At 53.9% G+C, this 19,757-nt stretch overlaps 1 protein-coding gene across 11 annotated transcripts in view; it reads right to left on the bottom strand.

Moving 5' to 3' along the window:
• Positions 1-19,757, bottom strand: part of PTPRU (protein tyrosine phosphatase receptor type U) — a 322,599-nt gene that overhangs the window by 162,790 nt on the left and 140,052 nt on the right. For 6 of the 11 annotated variants that reach the window (XM_075121404.1, XM_048825551.2, XM_048825549.2 and 3 more), the window contains exons 3-7: positions 14,339-14,610; positions 13,111-13,192; positions 11,450-11,565; positions 10,469-10,646; positions 7,466-7,759 (exon numbers count right to left, since the gene is read on the bottom strand). In XM_075121404.1, the coding sequence (XP_074977505.1) occupies positions 7,466-7,759; positions 10,469-10,646; positions 11,450-11,565; positions 13,111-13,192; positions 14,339-14,610 (942 nt within the window). The remainder of the gene's footprint in view (positions 1-7,465; positions 7,760-10,468; positions 10,647-11,449; positions 11,566-13,110; positions 13,193-14,338; positions 14,611-19,757) is intronic. The other 5 variants (XM_048825550.2, XM_048825553.2, XM_048825557.2 and 2 more) reach the window with 1 other exon arrangement.

Here is a 19,757-nt window from a genome sequence, read left to right as displayed (position 1 = left end):
CACAGAAAAAAGGCGCGGAATGATTGTCTGCCGTTGCTCTGATGGAGGGAGGGGCGACTGACGACACGGCTTACAGGGTTGGCTTCAGGGAGCTAAACTCAACAAAGGGGGTGTCTTTACATCAAGGAGTATTTCAGGCAGGACTTCACGGAGGGGTCCAATAAGAAATGGTGCACCTAAGTTATTGTTCTTATAACAAGGAGGTTAGCCTGGCCTCTGATTGATACATGGCTAGATTTACCTCGCTGCACCTTCTCTGTGAGTGACTGCAGTGTGACCTAGAGGAATGAGTCCCCTAGACAGGGGAGAGGGGGAAGCAAATGAGTACAAAACAAATCTGGTCTATTCCTTGTTTTGATCCACTACATCTATCTTTTACATCTTTGGCTGGCAGCAGACGGTGCAGAAGGACTGCATGCCATCCACATCTCATGGCTGCTCAGCAGAAGATGGTACAGTACGATTGCTAGCAATCCGTATCGCCTGCCTGCTCACCATAAGACGGTTCAATAGGACTGACTGCAGGACTAAAGAGAATGACCTGGTCAAGTCACTCCAAATTTAGTCCCTGCGCCCATGTCTGTCCAGGCGCTCCCAGCCGACATGGCCAGGAGCACCTCGGACATGACGATGACGGCTACCAGTCGTACTGTACCGTCTGCTGCCACAAGGCAAGGAGTTGTTGCTACTGTGTAGCAAAGCCGTACCGCGTCTGCCAGCACCCAGGAGTCATAGGGTGACGGTTACCTGAGCGGGCTCCATGCTTGCCGTGGTATGGCGTCTGCACAGGTAACTCAGGAAAAAAGGCGCGAAACGATTGTCTGTCCTTGCTTTCACGGAGGGAGGGAGGGAACGGGGGCCTGACGATATGTACCCAGAACCACCTGCGACAATGTTTTAGCCCCATCAGGCATTGGGATCTCAACCCAGAATTCCAATGGGCAGCGGAGACTGCGGGAACTGTGGGATAGCTATCCACAGTGCAACGCTCTGGAAGTCGACTCTAGCCTCGGTACTGTGGAAGCGCTCTGCCGAGTTAATGCACTTAATGCACTTAGAGCATTTTCTGTGGGGACAAACACACTCGAATATATAAAACCGATTTCTAAAAAACCGACTTCTATAAATTCGACCTTATTCCGTAGCGTAGACATACCCTGGGTCACCATGAACTGAGCTGTTCTAGGATCCTTTCCCAAGGAATTGTGGGGGAACTTGTCTGCCCGTCCGGGCACACAGGGAATTGTGGGAAGGCACTGGAGGCCTTTCAGCCCTTGAGAAGTTTAGCCTGCATCCACACTGCAAAACAGGCAGGTTATCATCTTGAGTGGAAACAGAGCCCAGGATATAGCCTACAGCCCAGGACAGGACAGCTAGCCCAGGCTGAAAGCACCATTAACCTCAGTGAGAGGCGTTTGTGTGTGGACAGCAGGGGGGCTACAGGGCAACACCCAAGTGCGAACCTGCTTGGCTAACTATGCAGTGAAGACAGACTGTTAGAGAGGGTGGATGGGCAACTTCCCCTCTGCTCCCAGCCTGCTCACCTGTGCTGAGCCCCACAACCACACTCTTATCTGCCTACCCAGTACTAACCACCTGGGGCCGGGAGGGAATTTCCCCGGTCGGCAGGTTATTCCATAACTGTCTCTGGTGGGGTTTCTTCCATCTGCCTCTGAAGCATGTCCTCCAGGGCTGCTGCAAGTGCCTAGCTGGAGCCTGCTCTGACCAAGTGGGGCATCTCCAAAGCTGCCTTGGACACATCTGAGTCCTCTAGGCGGCTTTGAAAGTCCCAGCTGTAACGGTGATTATTCCATAGACCCAAAAAGTGGTTCACAGGAAAAAAAAGTACCAGGACCCTGGCCAGAAAGAGAGGGAAAGAAGTCATGACCCACCAGAAAGCCAGGCCATGACCCCCGAAGCTGAGAATTCATGAAGCAGGGTTTTCCATATGTGGCCTACATTACCACGGTGCACCTCTGTGTCCCCCGCTAGTGGCTGGCCCACAAAAGATGTAGATGAGTCACCTACAGCTAGCAGATGTAATCCTTTATCTCCAGCTCTTGATTTCAGAGTGAGAGATCCCAGATTCAAGGCCTGCTGATGGGCCTTGTCACAGTTGGGGATTTTCTGAACCTCTGTATCATAGGGTGACCAGCCCTTTACAGGGTGACGGGTTTAGCCCCACACACTTCGCTTGCCTCCGCAGGTGGAAAAAATGATCAACGTTGCATGCCACGCGGGACATGTGAATTAGGCCTTAGAATCATAAAATATTAGGTTTGGAAGAGACCTCAGGAGGTCTTCTGGGGCGGAGATAAGACAGAAGCCCCTGGAGAGTCGGAGTGAAGGGACAACTCCAGTAGAAGGCTGGGAGTTGCTGCGGGAGCCTCCAATGAGCCCAGGAGGGGCTAAGGAGAGAAGACGAACCCTCAGGGAGGAGGGGATGGGGCCAGCCTGAGAGCGGCATGGAAGACTTGGGGTTTGGGCCTATTTTGGACTTGGTTGTTCTACAAGGGGCAGACATTTCCTTTAATGACTTAGCCAGAGGCCAACCCACCGCAGCAATCAAACCAGGTTGAGAGAGGGGAAACTGAGGCAGCAGCTAGCTTGCACCCAGACGGAGTAGGCAGTTCAAGGTGTGATTAGAGTTTGGGGTGAAGGTCAGTGTCAGTTCTTACATCTTCCATGTGCACTCACCTGAGGTACGTAACATCAGCGAACCGTTTTCTTTGGGGCCTGAAGTCAGCAGCAATGGAGCCTCCTTCACAACCCCCCCACCCCGTCCGCATGGAGACATGACAAGGACGCCTATAACATCGCTTTGTAAATAACATTCAGGATCTGCCAGCTCAAAAACAAGCTCATTCCCAGAAAGGTTAAGTGCTCCCATTACTTCCCCAGCACAAGGAGCCCGAGCGTTCTTGTGTGTTTAATTTATAGGCTCCAGTTCACCTCAACCGACAGAGGGCGGAGGTGTGGGGGGAAATGGAAGAAATCCGGAGAACGCAGTCCGTGCCTTCCTCATCCTCAGCCAGCAAGCACTTCCCAACAAACGGCTGCTACAGATCATCTCGTAAAAGCAGCTGTTTCACGGGGACCAGATATGCAACAGTCGTGTTCCTCCTTAATGTCAGCGTGATCCCTTTGACTTTGTTCAGTTACTGAGCAGTTAAATCCCCACCACACCAAGGAAGTCTGTTGCCATGGAGTGTCTGAAACGCCGGCACTGGAACACCTCCTGTCCTCTGTGACCTCATGCAACCCGTTGTCGAGGCAACCAACATGGGGGAGGTCTTTAAAACAAGGGCCGCCTCCTTCTGAATGCTCCCATGGGGCAGAAGCATTTTTCCCCTCGCGGTTTGTGAAACCCAGGGGGGAATGGATTTTGGAGCCACCACCTGGCAGAACTCATGCTGTTGAAGGGGTATCATTTGTGACATCATCTGTATGTGGGAACCTAAAGTAGGTCCAGGACTTGCAATGCTGGGTCACACCACTTCTCCATATGCTCCAATATCCTGCCTCTGGCAGCAACCCATAGCTGATGTTGCAGAGGAAGGCAAAAGAAAGCAGCCCACCTGAGAGTCAAAAGACCTTGGGGCTACTCCCAGCTCTGCCACTGACTCACTGCATAGCCTTGGTCATGTCACTGAACTTGTTAGTGCTCCTGTTTATCCTATCTGTGAAAGAATGAGCTGCATAATCTGAGATGGGCCAGAGCAGAAGGACGGTGCTACTGAAGAATACAGTTCATTATTTCTCAGCAGGCACAGTACGCAGTGTTGTCGTCAGTCATACAGTTAGGCAGTCCATTCCGACACGCAGCCACCTGGGCCGTTCCGAAATACAGCCATCCAGATTTTCTCCTGCTTTAAAATGGGATTAGCCATCAGGGCAAATATTTTACTTAATTTGTAAGCAAATATTATAAAACCTGCAGTCTGCTTAAAACCAAGCACAGGAGAATGAAGGGCAGCTTCCTCCACATATCTGGCCTGGAAGTCAGAGAAACTGGAACATTGCCTCTGGGCAAGGGAGTCGCCCACCCTCATTTTTACAGCTGATGCCTGTGCAGCTGATCTGCCTCCCGCAAGCTAGACTGAAAGGACTGGAGAGTGTCCCCATCTTCACGGTCAACCCCACATCGTCAGGTCAGTCGTGGCACAGTGATACCCGCCAGTGGTACCATTTCCGAAACAAGCCCAGGTCTCCTCCCAGGGCTGTGTCTGAGACGCAAGGCCAACCTTCCTCTCCAACGGGCTGCAGGAACTTTGGGGAGCTTCTGATCCAAGTCGGGGTCAGAACATCGTAGCTCAGGCCCATCGCTGATCTGAAGGCTTATCCAACACTTCCGAGCGCCACTCATCTCTAGGGAGTGATGCTAGACACAGACTGTGCTTCCCATTATAGGGAGTTCACCGATCCACACTGCCTCTGTATCAAGTGTCATGCAGGCAGCTGCAGAGTGCTGTTCTTACTAACCCACTGACAATCAGTGCTCCTGGGTCTGGATCAGCACTGTACATTTGCTGTGCTTTAAGCAATGCACCCCACCAGCCTTTAATGAGTCTGACTGGAGTGCAGGCTTCGTTAGCAAGCCCTCTCCCGACACATGTTTGTTTGCTAGGTCTGCTGAGCTACCAGCCAGGCAAGCGAGCTCCCTGTATTTGATCTTGGATCAGGGAGACGGAGAGGTCAGGGCTGGGGGACTGTTTGCCAATGAAGTCTGGGCCTCTGCCAGGCGAGGTGGAGGAAATCCCAGCCTGGATGCTGGTGCTGCCCTGGAACGAATTCAGGCTGTTCCCCTGCTGCTACAATCCAGCTAATTGTGCCCCAGTCTCCGAGGGACTGGAGTCACGCTAGGACATTCCGCTCCTCCAGGGACAACCCAGCCAACCCTCATGAAAGGCGCGCAGTGAAGGAACAATAGAGCTGAGCGAATGCTGCAGGATGCTGTTGCTCAAAAGTCAATTAGCAGCAAATCTGTAGCAGCTGAAGGCAGCTGCCCTTTGAAGTTCTGCGAGCACACGCAGCCAATGGCTCCTGGACTTGCATTGCCACTGCCTGGAGGGCGCTGTGCAGTCTGGAGCTTGAGAAGGCAATGGCCTTGGGAAGCATCTGCTGACGCAGCCTGTCGGTCGCAATGATTTCAAGGGACCCTTTAGGGTTGCCAACTTTGTAATATATAAAAACCAGACACTCCAGGGGCCCTTGTCCCTGTCCCCCCCAGGCCCCACTCCTGCCCCGCCCCTTCTTCCAGGCCTCACCTCTGCCCTGCCTCTTCCCCCAAGGAGCTGCCCCTTCTGCCTGAGCCCCTCCTGCTGTTGCTCACTGCTCTTCCCCTCTCCTCACGCCCCCTGCATGGGTCGGGAGGGATTCACCTGTGGAGCCGGAGCTGGGAGCTGCAGCCACCCAATGCAGGTAGGAGGCGGCCCCAGATGAGTAGGGGCTGGCGTGGGTGATGACTCAGCACCTCCCCGCCTCTCCCGCCTGCAGTAACCAGACATTGGGTGTCCAGTCGGTAGATCTGACCTGACATCATCAGGTCCCCTTTTTGACCGGACTCTCCAGTCGAAAACCGGACAGCTGGCCACCCATGTGATGGAACATGTTTCCACAGGGTCAGAGTCCAGGACAGCTAGAAGCCGCCACTTGAGGAAGGATGGGCTTGTGCTTAAAGCACCACTCTACAACTCAGGTGCTCTGGGCTAGCTCTGCCACTGACTTCCTGCATCTGACTCTAGGCAAGTCACTTACTCTCTCCGTACAATGGGGTGTTAGTACTTTCCTAAGGCAGAGGAGGGGTGAGAGGTCCTCACAGGCTGTGATGATGGGGCTATATTAGCATCATCTTGCAAGTGTTCATTGCTGTTTGCTGTGCACCGGCCATGTACATCAGCCACATGGTGTCTAAGGATGGGATCTTGTTCCACATCTCCACCCCGAGAGGTGCTGGGTGACCCCAGCTCCTATGGAAGTCAGTGAGGCTGTGCTTTATCCGCAAGACCTCATTTTCTTGGAGCTGGAAAGATTGCTAGAGACTTTTCTCGGGCTCCTTTCCTTTGGGTCCCCAACAGAAAGAACGTGGAAGCGGGTCAGTCTCACAGGATGAAGGCACCCAAATGTTGCCAGACCTCAGAAAAGCTCCCAACTCCCTTGGGATTCTTGTTAGCCCATCTCCCCTCACCCACCAGTATGGTCCCATCTCAGCCTGCAAGCTCTTCGGGGCGACGATGCTCATTTGGTATGTGCCTAGCGCAGTGGGGCTACAAGCTAGCTGAAGCCCCTCTGTGCTTCCTTTGTCCCCTGCTCAGCCCAGAAAGCGACCCCAGCCCAGCGCTTTGCTGCGTCTTCTTCACTCATACAAGGTGCTCCCCTGCCTTTTAACCCACTCGTCACCTCCGCAACTGCTCTTCCAACCTGCCTCTAAGAAACGGCTGCTCTGGAGCTGAGTTATGGTGGGTGCGAAACCTCATTGTTCTGGGCTGTTATTAATCCTCCCGCTGCCAGCAAGCTCTAACTGTTGCTTTACCCAGTTGCTGAAGCAACAATCATTTGTCAGTTTACTGCGTCCCCTGTCAGTGTATTAAAGAGTAAATCCAGGCTGCAGAGCCAGTTCCCGCGCCAGGAGGGTTTTCTTTGGGGTTCTTTGATTTTCTTTCGGCCTGGGTTGACGGTTAATATCTGTCTGACTGCCAGCTGATAAAGCCATAACAAGAGCTGCATAGACTTCACTGTAGGAAATAGTCAAGGACATAGGGCCCTTTGCCACAACTTTTCAGCTTTAACAAACACAGGCGGTTAAGTGGATTGCCTGAGGTCACTTAAGGAGTCAGTGGTAAAGCTGAGAAACAAACCCAGGAGTCCTGAACTCCCCATCCCCAGCTCTAACTACTAGACCCCAATCCCTTCTTAGAGCTGGGAACCCAGGAGTCCTGACCCCCAGTCTCCTGCTCTAACTATTAGACCCCACTCCCTTCTTAGAGCTAGCAATGAAACCCAGGAGTCCTGCTCTTCCATGTCCTTCTGTAATCACTGGACCACATCCTTGTTCCTAGGCTTTGTGTGAAGTGAAAAGCAGGGCCCCATCCTGCCCCTCTACCCCCGACATGGACACTCATTCCAGTATAAGAGGGGCAGTTGAGCTTTTCCAGTTGAGCTTATGCCGCTTGGAAGTGGTTTAAACTTACTGGAATAAGCCTGGCCGCAAGGGGAGTTATCCTGGTGTAACTTCAGTGGTTTAACTACCCTAGTATAATTCTACCAGTGTAGACAAGCCCCAAAATACCAATGGCTAGCGGTACTGGGGGCAGTTCAGGAAAAGCACAATGTCCAGAGACTGCCACCATGACAGAAAATATCATGACCAGGTTTTACACTGCACCCAATGGATACCCATGCAGATCCTTGTCAGTCAAGGACCAGCCAATAGCCTGGGGCCTCCAGCGTTAAGGAGTGTGCCTACCTGCGCATTTGGTCCTGCTTATGAGGGGTGGCCCCGGCTTGCCAGTCCCTCCGTCCCCCGGCCGCGTGAGCAGCACGCTGATCTCATACTCCGTATCGGGATCCAGGTGCCACAGCTTGTAGGTCTGCATGTTGACGGCGTGGACCTCCGACCAGGGCCCCGAGGTCATGCGGTACTCGATCTCCTTGCGCACAATGGGGCCGTCACCGATGATGGAGTTGGTGTTGAGCTGGATGATCAAGTAGGTGGAACCTGCTCGGAGCAGCTGGGGGGGAGCAATGGGCGTGGGGGGCTCTGGAGAAAGACAAAGGGAGGGGTATGAATGGAATGTTCCCCTTCTGCTTCACCGGTGCTTGTACCCTGGAGAGCCATTGTCTTTCCATCAACCCCACTGCACAGCTTGTGGTTTAAAGTACTGTGCTAGGACTTGAGAAATCCAAGTGCAGTTCTCTGATCTACCACCAACTCCCTGTGTGTCCTTGATACAACCTGTTAGCCTCGCTGTGCCGCCGTACCCCATTTGTAATCAGGGGATAATAATCATTTCTCCCACCCTTAGTCTGTCTCGTCTATTCAGACTGGACGCTCTTTGGACCAAGTGTGTACAGCCCCGAGCACAACGGGGAGCTGATCTCTAGGTGCTGCTGGAACACAAAGGAGGACTAAATTAACATTCAGACTTTCTTCTTCGCCATTTAGCTAAAAAGACCCTGGCATAAGAAGGATGCTGGCTCCCATTTGGTTCTAAAAGCAGCCGCTCTGCCTTCACTCCTTGTAAACAAGAGCAGAACCCAGCCCACTGCTAGCAATCCTGATGGCTGCAAATTTCTCCTCGAAGGCAAGTCTACTGTGTCATCGTCTTTGGTGTGTGGCAGCAGCGTAAGTGGGATCAGGGGGATTTATACTGCTGGAACCACGAGCACGCTTCGATCCCGAACACAGCAGAACTCTTTAGAATTCACACCTACAAATAAAGCACTCATGACAAATTCACACCTACAAATAAAGCAGCATAAGCGCGCGCGCACGCACACACTCTCCTCCGAGGTTTAACAGCACAGGCGGCAGCAAGGTCTCATGTGACCAGAACATCATTGTGTTTTTTTACAGACAATGCTTCCAAGCAGTTGCCACGGTGCTGTGAAACTCTATCATCGATAATTAACGCTTCGCCACAGCCGTCAAAATAAATGAACACAGTACATTTGGCGGATGCAGTCTTCTGCCTCCTTTTTAATGGTCTGCGTTCACTGACTCTCAAAAGCAGGTCAGTGAGAATGAGTGTGGTCCCACTGTGCTAAGCAAAAAACTCCTTCCTCCCACTGGGTATTGAGAGATGGCACATTTAGCCTGTGGAACTTATTGCTACTACATAGCATTGAGGCAGGATTTTAAAAGGGACTGGACCTGTATCCAGATAGCAAGGCGATCCAGTTATAATAATTAGGGGTCTGTCAAAGTCACAGCCATGAAAATCGCATCAAGGACAGTGAAATATGGTCTCCCCCATTAAATATGGTCTCCAGCCACCCCGCTCTGAAGGCGGAGTGGAGAATGGTGTGGTGTTGCCACCCTTATTTCTGTGCTGCTGCTGGCGGCAGCGCTGCCTTCAGAGCTGGGTGCCCAGGCAGCAGCTGCTGCTCTCCCGCCACCAGCTTCAGGCAACGCCAGCAGCAGTGGAGAAGTAAGGATGGCAATACCACGACCCCCCTACAACAAGCTTACAACCCCCTTTTGGGTCTGGGCCCCCAGCTTGAGAAACACTGCAGAGAAATTACACATTTTTCACAGGTTGGTCACAGCATACATAGAAAATTTCACAGAAGTGTTACACATCCGCAAAATTTGCTATATATGCCGTGACCAACCTGCAAAAAATGAGTGATTTTTCTGCGATTTAAGAAGACCCCTAATAATAATACAAATTTAACAAATAACTAAGAGTTCATGCTTAAGGGCATAAGCTAACCTCTACTACTAGAGGTTAGGAAAAAAACTCAGGAAGCAGGTTATCTCACAACGGCCTACTTCAGGGATTCTTGTACCTTCCTCTGAAGCAGCTGCTGCTGGCCACTGTCAGAGACAGGACACTGGGCTACATGGACCTTGGGCCTGATCCAATCTGGCACTTCCTATGTTCCTAAGTCTTTACATCCCCCTTGATTTGTGTCGAGCTAACAGCACATGACGCAATATGCAAGGTAGCACAGCACTGGAGTGCACTGCTGAACAGCTGCAGTGCTCCACCCCAGAGGCAGACACATGTCAGTGGTGGGTAGAGAGAAGAGATGCATATAACGTGTTCCAGTGCCCAGTCAAATCAAGGAACGGCTCCTATTGACTTCACTGGATTCACATAACTCCATCAAGTTAGGATCCTTCAGGATGAAGCACTACCTCACCCTACATCAGTGAGAAGCCCTGAGCAAAGGGAATGTCATTCACATAGAATTAGAACACAGTAGACCAGACTCAACCCCCTGAGAAGTTGTCAGCGAGACACCTCAGACCGGGTTTCAGAAGTGCCAAGTCCCACTGACTGCCCCTGGATTTGCAGGTGCTCAGCGCCTCTGAAAAGCAGGCCTTGGCCATCTCTGCTTGAGCCCCGAGAAATTGAAGGGCTCAAAATCAGCTGCCACTTTTGACAATGTTGGCTCGAGTATGTGCCAAGCTGTCCGGGATGAATCCCAGAGAGAAGCAGGCAGGCCGCGTCCACACTACAAACAGGTCTTGTTAACTCCCACAGGTTAGCTAACACCATGTCAGACATGATTGTATCCTGCGTGTAGACGAGGACAGTAATGTGGTGGCCATGGTTAACCCTGGCCGGGGAGCAGAGTGGAGGGTTCACCATAACCAGCTAACACCTTTTAAACATGACTTGGCCTGTCATGTTTAGCATCATGTTAGTTAATGGCCTGAGTTCAAATGACAGGTTTGTAACATGCTTTGAGTTCTACCGCTCAAGGCCCCTCCTCGAGTGTCAGCAAGTGTCACCCTCACCTTTCACAATCAGCTCGGCAAAGTTGGAGACACCGGAGCCCCGCATGGACTGGCTGACGCAGCGGTAAAGATCCTGCTCCCCCTTGGAGACCTCGTCCAGCTGGAAGGTAGCCAGGAACCGTCTATGGCTGATGTGCTTCACTGAGGCGGCTGGGGCGACCACTCCATTCTGCCTCTGCTGGCCAGAGAGAGGGTGTTGGGGGGGTCCCCAGACAGCTCATGCTGCTCAGCCCTCCTGTGCTTGCTCCCCACGGCTGCCTAGGCAGGAGGGGTGATCCCCTCTGGGTCTGACAGAGCATCCTGTTTCTCCCTACTGGGTTCTCCCTGAAAGCCTCGCCTGCTGAGCCATCCAGAGCCCTCTCGGGGCTGCTCTCTACACAGCCACAGGGGTCACTGTTGAGCAGGTCGGGCAACGCTCCGGGTGGGAGCGCAGTCCCCTCCCCCCACAAGGAATGGCTGGGAATGGCACTGCAGCACCACAAATGCGGAGTCCTGCGGGGGCGCAGGGGGAGGGGTGTGGGTATGGGCCTGGGACTATAACGGCCCACTTCTACCACTCCTACCTGGGGGTCTGGTCCCGACCGCAAAGAGCACTTTGCCTTGGAGAGGGTGGCAGGCTGGGCCTCTGAGGGAGGGCTGGTTATGGGTGGGGCTCCCCCTCATCTGTAGTTTTTGATCTTCCGATGGGACTTCCATGGAAAATAGGGAGAGGGTCCCCCACCCCATCCCTCACTGTTCATTTCCTTCCCCCTCCCTGTGCTCCAGAGTGGGCCGTACAGCCCTGCCCCTGAGTACAATCCAGTCCGTGGGGCTGAGCCAGTCACAGCCCCACAGCCCTCAGTCCAGGGCACCGTGCGGCAGTGAGGCGGGGAAGGAGCCGACTCCATCTCAGGGAGTTCCGGGGGGTGCAGGGGAGCCAGCGAAAGGCTCTACGCTGACAGAGCAGCCCCCCTCCCCCCCATCCCACCACCCCTCAGTTACCTGCATGAGGAACCTCTCCGCCTCCAGCACCTTCCCGGCTGCCACGCACTGGAAGGTGGCATTCTGCCCAGCGTTGACCTCCACGTCGCCCAGGCGGGAGAAATGAGGCACTTTGGCTGCCAGAACAGAGGGGCAGAGAGTCACACGGGGATCCAGGCACTTCGGCTACTGTGCAGCTACCTGCCGGTACTTTCCCTCTCCCCAGCGAACTCCCCAATGCACCCATGAAACAAGGTGCTGGATCCCAGGAGCACAAAGCCAGACCAGGCTCTGGGTCTGCAGCTGAGATGTGGCTGCTTTCCTGCTCTGGGTTAAAGGCTTTACCAGGAGCTGGACCATTTAATAATCATTATTAATTAGCTAAGGGCCTGAAACAAAGAACCCAATATTCAGATCCAAACTCTGCAGCTCCCTCCCCCACCATTTGGATAGGTTAGAAGTAATCAATGCTCATGCTTCAGAACTTCATTTCTTTTGGGGGGCAGGAAGAAATTTTTTCCCATAGCTGCAACGTGGCCCAAATAGCCAAGTGCTTTGTGGGAGGCATTTTCACCTTACTCTGTAGCATCAGGTATAGATGACCATCAGATGCAGACTGTCGGACTCAATGGAGCGAGGTCTGCAGCCTGGATATACAAATCCTCACTGCTGATATTCTATGGTGCAACCACTCTAGGGTATACAAACCACGTAGCCCGGGAAACTTAAGGCATGGAGGAGATTGCAGGGGACCCTGTGACATCATAAGCTCAGCTGCAAGTTGGGAGCCAGTACAGTCCTGTACCCTTGAAATCCCACCTGCCATGCAGGGGTTTTCCATTGGATGGCACTGATTTCCTGCAGAGCCCTCCCTCCCTGCAGGGACGGCACCAGGGCTGGGAGAAGCACGGGGTGAACCCCCCAACCCACACTGGAACTGTCTGGCTTTGCAGAGCCACTATTTAGCAAGAGGGCCCAGATGCACCTTGCACTCCGTTGCCTCATCCTGTCTGCGAGGTGTTAGCTCCCTTCCCCAGCGGCCAGCCCCAGACAACTTGTCCCTTCTCCCCTCTGGAGCTGTCCCTTTTAAAGGGGACATGTAGGCCTGACGTTTAGCCTGTGTTCTCCCAGGAGAAGGAGCAGAACTGTGGTTTGTGTCCCATCAATGTAGACGCTCATTGGGGGGAGATTCAGCCATTCCCCTGCAGTGTCAAGAGTCCCAGCTCAAGGCCTGGGGTCTCCACAGTGAGATAAATATCTCAGCCTTGCTGATCACATCTGCCCCACTGGGCATCCACCCAGCACCGTGCCCAGCATGCATGCGGCTCAGTATGACCAAGCAGTCCTGCCAGGCACTATTCACTAGGCTGCTCTCCCGCCTGGCCCTGGCCAGTGCTAGCCAGTGGTTCCCAGCCCCTGAGGGCTCCTAGGAGATGGCTGCCCACCCGCCTTGCTGATGAAAGACGCCCACCTCACAGCCCCAACCACCATGTCCCTTCCCCCGCAGCAGCTGCTCCTGGAGCATCCCCCTTTGGCCCTGCTCCGACAGCAGGTCGTTAATGCTCGCGGCATCCAATTCACAGAGTCCCGCCAAGTGGCTCATTAGCGGGACACATCATTGGCAGCTTGAGGGCTGGCCCCTGTCAGGAAGGAGGCTGCAGCCAGGGTGCTGCGATACTCACAGCATGGATAATTCAAGAGCAAGATGTCATCCAAGCCAAGGTATCCTCTGCGCTCGCCAGAGATCACCGCCTCAAACAGGACCTGGGGGCAATCAGACATGTGCCTGTCATTGAGGTGATCTGCTGCCCCCAGCCATGGGCAAGGTCACACTGGCACGGGAAGGGCCTGGAGACGAGCAGAGTTGGGCCCAAGCCCCCGAGGGATGCAGCATCTTAATCATGGGCCTGGCCTTATCTTAACAACAGGCTGATCCAAATCCCTGCAGCCGACTGCCCCGAACTCTGGAGCCAGATTTGAATTCTGCAGCCTGGGTCCATGTCTTGGCTTGGATCAAACCGTTACCGAAAGGAAACTAGATGATTGTTCGTTTTAATAGTTCTTCATGTCGGCGCTGCTCCCCACTACCCCCCGGGCACCTGCTGCCATGGGAAGCCAAGGAGCCGAAATACAGAGGGGGCTCACTCTCCTGCTATACCCAGCCTGGCTGGCAGCTAGACATGCCAGCCCACTGAGCACAGAGCGCTCCCAAGAGCCCCCGCTTCACAGCACTAAGCAGCTCAGACAGACACTACATCAGTGCTTCTCACGACTGGACCTCCGGGGCTTGCGGGGCAGGAAGAAAAGGGGGCACACCTCACTGGCTGGGCAGCAGCACAATTTAGGGGCAGGGTTGGGATGGCACAGGAGCTACAGGCTAGGAGTGAGGGGCACTGGCAAGTTAGGCAGAGAGGAGGGGAGCCCAGGGCTGGAATAGCCAGTGGGGCTGTGGGTTGGTATGTACCGGCGTGATGAGGGACCCAGGGCTGGAATAGCCGGTGCGGCTTTGAGTTGGGATTGAGGGGTACCAGAGTAATGGGGGGCCCAGGGCTGGAATAGAAAGGGGGGCTGTGGGTTGGGATTGAGGGGTACCAGAGTAATGGGGGGCCCAGCGCTGGAATAGTAAGGGGGTTGTGGGTCATCAGTGAGGCAGCTGTGAGAGTTTTTCAGGAGTAGGGCCCCTGGGCACCGCCTAGGGCTCAGCATCAAGCCCTGCAATAGCTTGAGTGTGGTGTCCCTTGGCGCCCCGCCGGAGGGCTGCGTGGCAGTGAGTTCAAAGGCCTCTCTCTCCTCCAGGGCCCATTCAGCTCAGTTACTGTCTGCTTAAGTCCCCTCCAGGCCCCAAATCACCCTGCTGCCTCTGCAAGACCATCTCCCCACCTCCCGTCGTGAGGGATGCTTCCAACCCACCTGGTACTCGTTGGGCCAAAACATGCTGACCGCCAGCTCAGCCTGGTGCCACTGCCGCCCGTGGGAGCCGGACACGTTCCACACCAGGCTGCCCAGTGCGCCCCCGTTCACCTTCACGTAGACGTTGAGGGAGCCGGGGCTGTGGCCGTCCCGGCTGTACATGAAGTAGCTGAACTGGAGGCAGTGGGTGTCATTCTCACTCAGCGTCTGGAAGAGGAGGTGAGCTTTCTGTCCCGGCATATGTTGGGAGGAGTTGACCATCAGGTAGGAACCTGCGAGGAAGAGGCAGGAGAATGAGGAGGGTTTATCGGCTCAGCGGCACCCAGTCGCCCGGGGATCTGTGTGCGTCAGACTCCCTGCCCATGGCTGCCGTAGTCTAGCCCGCTGGCCATTGTGTGCCCTCCGCATGCTGAATCCCCGACCCTCTCTCTTGGACCGCTCCATCCATATCGGGACTCACAGCTGCATGAATCCTGCCATGCCAGCCAGCAATGCTCCAATTGACTGCCTCTGCCCACCTTGAGAGCCAAATCTGTTACCGCTGACCACTGGGTGTTCTCAGTGCGACGCGATAGCCTTGGCCTGGCCCACTGACTTGGGGACTGCAAGTCTGGAGATCAGCTCTTCATTTCTTCTTTCATTCTCCCCCCTTACCCCTGGTGCAGCCAGCCAGTTCCCAGCACCCTCTCGCTCCTCCTTCAAAGCCACTTCTACCAGTGGCTCATTCTTGTCCCCATTCATGTCTCCACCCACGCCTAGGCCCGAAGGGCTCTCCCATGTCCCATCTTTGTTTGGCATGGCTCTCTTGGTGTATGCAGTCAGGGAGCGTGACTGCAGCTCCAGCTGACATACCTGAGCTAACTTTAATCGAGCTAGCTCGGGTCCTGGAAGAGTGATGAGCTGGCTACGCAAGGTACAAGGCAATGGTGAACGGGACCCTAAACCCAGCTACTCCTACTCCCGGGCAGAGGGGCTGAAGGACGAGCTCTGCAGTGCAGGTAAGTGCTATTTTTGCACCTCCCCTCCCATGCAATTGATGTGTTTCCTTTGGCTCCACGGGCTCCTCCTGGCAAATCACTGCTATCGAGCTCTCTGACATCTCCCTGGCTTAACAAGCAGGCAGCTGGCCTGGGAAAGCTGCTCAGGCAGTGACTGATGTTTCGATGCGTTATTAGCTGGGGCAGAGAACCTGTTACACTTGCTCCTTGTTCCCCTGCCCAGCCTCAACATCACCCCGCGGCCGCTCAGCCTGCCAGGAGAGATTACAGCCAATGGAAGGAGACTGACCCTCCCATGTCAGGCAGAGGATTAAGGGAAGTGCTTGGTGGCTGCTGGTGCCCCAAATACTGGGTGCACAGAGACAGGAAGCATGCAGGACCAGCGGGAAGCATCTTCCTACTGGAGATGCTCCATGTCCAACCTCAGGCCATGCCAGCAAGGGAGCAGTCCATGGCATTGCCCCGCCTCACAAAGACAGGTGCAAAGAGGACAAGGAGGGGAAGGAAAACCCCAGTGCAAGAGCCGCTCCCCACACCATAGGGTCTGTCTACATTGCAATGGGAGGAGCGACTGCAGCATGCGTAGCTGTACCCCCGCTAGCTTTGATCTGGCTAGCTCGAGTACCAATAGCAGCCCGTACCGCTGCCCCTGCTGCCGTGACCTCACACGCTATTGGTACAGGAGCTTGCCAGATCAAAGCTCGCTCGGGGATGGCTACCCGTGCTGCAGCCACACCTCCCATTGCAGTGCAGACAGACCCACAGAAGCTGGGCATGTGCCCATCTCCCCTCCCAGCCCTCTCTGCTGCGGCTCCCCCACAGATGAACTGAACTCTCTGACCCAGGCCATAGCTAGAGAGTGGCTGGAGGGCAGGGGGGGGAACAGACTTCACAGCAGGTTCGACTGGGACTGGAGCGCAGGAGCCTCAGGATAGGCTCAAATCCCACCTTCGACACTGACTCTCTCTGTAGCCTGGGACAAGTTACTTAGCATCCCTGCCTCAGTTTTCCCATCTGTGCTTCCCTACCTCCCAAGGGCAGAGGCGGGATAAACGAATGTCCAAAGGGGACGAAAAACCCGGCAGTCCTGGTCATTTAAAACTCCCATCCATCTGACAGGGCATTCACACTGGATAACACCCAGTACCTGTAAAAATAAGACACTGCCCTCCTTCCTGCAGGAGAGTGTGTTTCAAAGGGCTGGGTACCCAGTGCAAGAACCTCAGTAACACAGGATGGAAGAGCAGCTCTAAGTGTTGTTATTTAACAGGGGGCTGTCTTATAATGAAAAGGCCCCCGTGATTAGGGCATCACAGGATATAGGGACCTGAGAGATGTCCTCATTTCTCCCCCTCTGCCTCAACCCCCAGTGTATGATGCCTGTCTCAGAGCACACACATCCCTCGGTGCCAGCAGACTGCTCTGCTCTCTGAGGATGTTCAGACCCATGTGGCAATATGAGCTTTTCAGCCGTGAGTCAGCTTTTGTAGCCAGAAAGCAGTGCCGGGCTGTCCCCTTCCCCTGCCCCATAAGCAGGGGGCTCCCTGGCTCTCCAATACTCCCACATCACATTGCTTGCTGCGCCACTGGAAGACACTTGGACATGGTGACCGAGATGAGGGCAGTATAAGAACCTGAACAGAACCAAACCACCCCGCAATTCCGGTGCCGTCACGAGGGTTCCCTCAACATCTTGCTGATTCTTGCTGCCTAACGTCCCTAAGATACGGCCTTTCCTATCCATCCGCACAGCTATGACTCTCACCCAGGCCCTCATCATCTTGCGTCTTGATCACTCCAAGAGCCTTCTCTCAGGCCTGGGCAAAGGCAGCCTTGCCCCGATCGGATCCGTTCAGAATGCTGCTCAAAGACCATTTCCTACCGTACTGCTTTGACCGGATCATCCCCCTCTTTGCATCCATCCACTGGCTCCCCCTTCTCCATGGCATCAAACACTAGCTGCTTGTATTCACCTTGAAAGCCTTTCACAGTATATCTCCACCCTACCTATCATCTCTCATTCGTAGAGCCCTACCAAATTCACGGCCATGAAAAACATGTCACAGGCCGTGAAATCTGGTCTTTTGTGTGCTTTTACCCTATACTATACAGATTTCATAGGGGAGACCAGTGTTTCTCAAATTGGGGGGCCCTGACCCAAAAGGGCATTGCAGAGAGGTCACAGGGTTATTTTAGGGGGGTTGCGGTATTGCCACCCTGACTTCTGCGCTGCCTTCAGAGCTGGGTGGCCGGAAAGTGACAGATGCTGGCCAGGCGCCCAGCTCTGAAGGCAGCGCCCTGCCAGCAGCAGCGGAATTGCCGTCCTTACTTCTGCGCTGCTGCCTTCAGAGCTGGGCGGCCGGAGAGTAGCAGCCGCTGGCTGAGGGCTCAGCTCTGCAGGCAGCAGTGCAGAAGTAAGGGTAGCAATCCCATACCAGGCCATCCTTACTTCTGCGCTGCTGCTGGCAATGGCTCTGCCTTCAGAGCTGGGCGGCCGGAGAGTAGCAGCCGCTGGCTGAGGGCTCAGCTCTGCAGGCAGCAGCGCAGAAGTAAGGGTGGCAATCCCATACCAGGCCATCCTTACTTCTGCGCTGCTGCTGGCAATGGCTCTGCCTTCAGAGCTGGGCTCCCAGCCAGCAGCTGCTACTCTCCAGCTGCCCAGCTCTGAAGGCAGCGCTGCTGCCAGAAGCAGCACAGAAATAAGGGTGGCAGTACTGCAACTCCCCCCCCACACACACAATAACCTTCAACACACACCCCCACACCTACTGCTGGGGTCAGGACCCCTACAATTACAACGCCATGAAATTTCAAATTTAAATAGCTGAAATAATGAAAATAACTATTTTTAAAATCCTATAACCGTGAAATTGACCAAAATGGACCATGAATTTGGTAGGGCCCTACTCATTTGCTACTAAGCTGCCGACGCTCACCTCTGATGGCCCAGGATGGCCTCCATCACCCACCTGTTAAATGGGCCAACGACCAGCTTCATGCTTTCTCCCCCTCATGCTGGGGAAGAGTGCCCCATAATCATCTGCAAAGCTGCCTCATGCTCCACCTTCCAATCCCTCCTTAAAACTCACCCTGGCTGTGGTGGCTACAAAAAACTTGTCAACAGTTAGGCTGCTGCTAATGCAGAGCCCGCTCCCTGTCATGGAGACTGTGACGTCTTGCTCGGGTCGCCCAGAACTGTGAACCACCATGTCACTGCTCTGCCTCAGCAGGAGTGAGCTTTGCTGCTGCTAAACTCTGTAGCAGCCCTCCGCCATGCCAGCCTGTCTGCCTGGCCAGCAAACTCTGCAGGACTCTGCCTGTCCAAACCTGGTCTTGCAGTTAGCAATCAGTGAACCCCAGCTCCCCAGAGACGTCTCTCTGCAGCGGTCAGTCCCTCTCACTGCACGCTCACAGAAGTTATTAATGACAGGTTTCAGAGTAGCAGCCGTGTTAGTCTGTATCCGCACAAAGAAAAGGAGGACTTGTGGCACCTTTGAGACTAACCAATTTATTTGAGCATAAGCTTTCGTGAGCTACAGCTCACTTCATCGGATGCATCCACTGAATGCATCCCATGAAGTGAGCTGTAGCTCACGAAAGCTTATGCTCAAATAAATTGGTTAGTCTCAAAGGTGCCACAAGTCCTCCCTTTCTTTTTGCAGAAGTTATTAAGTTTGCCACCTGCAAAGGGACACAGAGCCCCCATCAGCCTGCTAGGTTAGCTGCCGACCCACACTTTGCTAGAACAGCACTGAGATGGTTTTGTAATAAAACAAGAATAAGTTTATTAACAATGACCACAGGTTCAAGTGATTTCAAGTGAGGATGAAAGAGACAGACAAGGTTACAGACACAACACACTTTCTAGTGACTAAAACTTAACTTCAGCAAGCTACAATCATTGTCTCAGCAGGTTTCTCACCTCTAGTCAGTTCTCAGTTCCCCCTGGGCTAAAGGATCCACCTTTCTCAGGTGTCAAGAGCTCTGGCCTCTTGTGTCCCTCAGGTGATGGATGCCCAAATTGCTTTCTGTTTCTGCTTCTATTTCCCAAAGGCCATTTCTCTGTTCCAAGAGCCAGGAAGCCTTCGCCGGGTACGGCCTCGAGCCCCTGGTGTGATCATTAAGTGGTCACCACTTGCTAATTTGATGGCTTGTTTCCCACACATGTAAATGTACTTTCATTGTGTCTGGCCTCCCCTTGCTCAATTTACACTGGAGACAAGTCAAGCAGGTGAAAGAACATTCCTCTGTCTAGGGCGGTCTGGGCTAATGCACTGCTTGCCAAACACAAACACACTTCCGGCCCACATCTATAACTGTTTATACACCACCCGTACATGCCCCACACAACAGTATTAATGACCAGCGTGTTACCAGTCTGCACATGACCCCTTTTAGACACAGATTATGACAACAGTGTG

Source organism: Caretta caretta, chromosome 19 (assembly GCF_965140235.1).
Source record: "Caretta caretta isolate rCarCar2 chromosome 19, rCarCar1.hap1, whole genome shotgun sequence".
NCBI classification, from domain to species: Eukaryota; Metazoa; Chordata; order Testudines; family Cheloniidae; genus Caretta; species Caretta caretta.
This window is presented reverse-complemented; position numbering and strand designations above follow the sequence as displayed.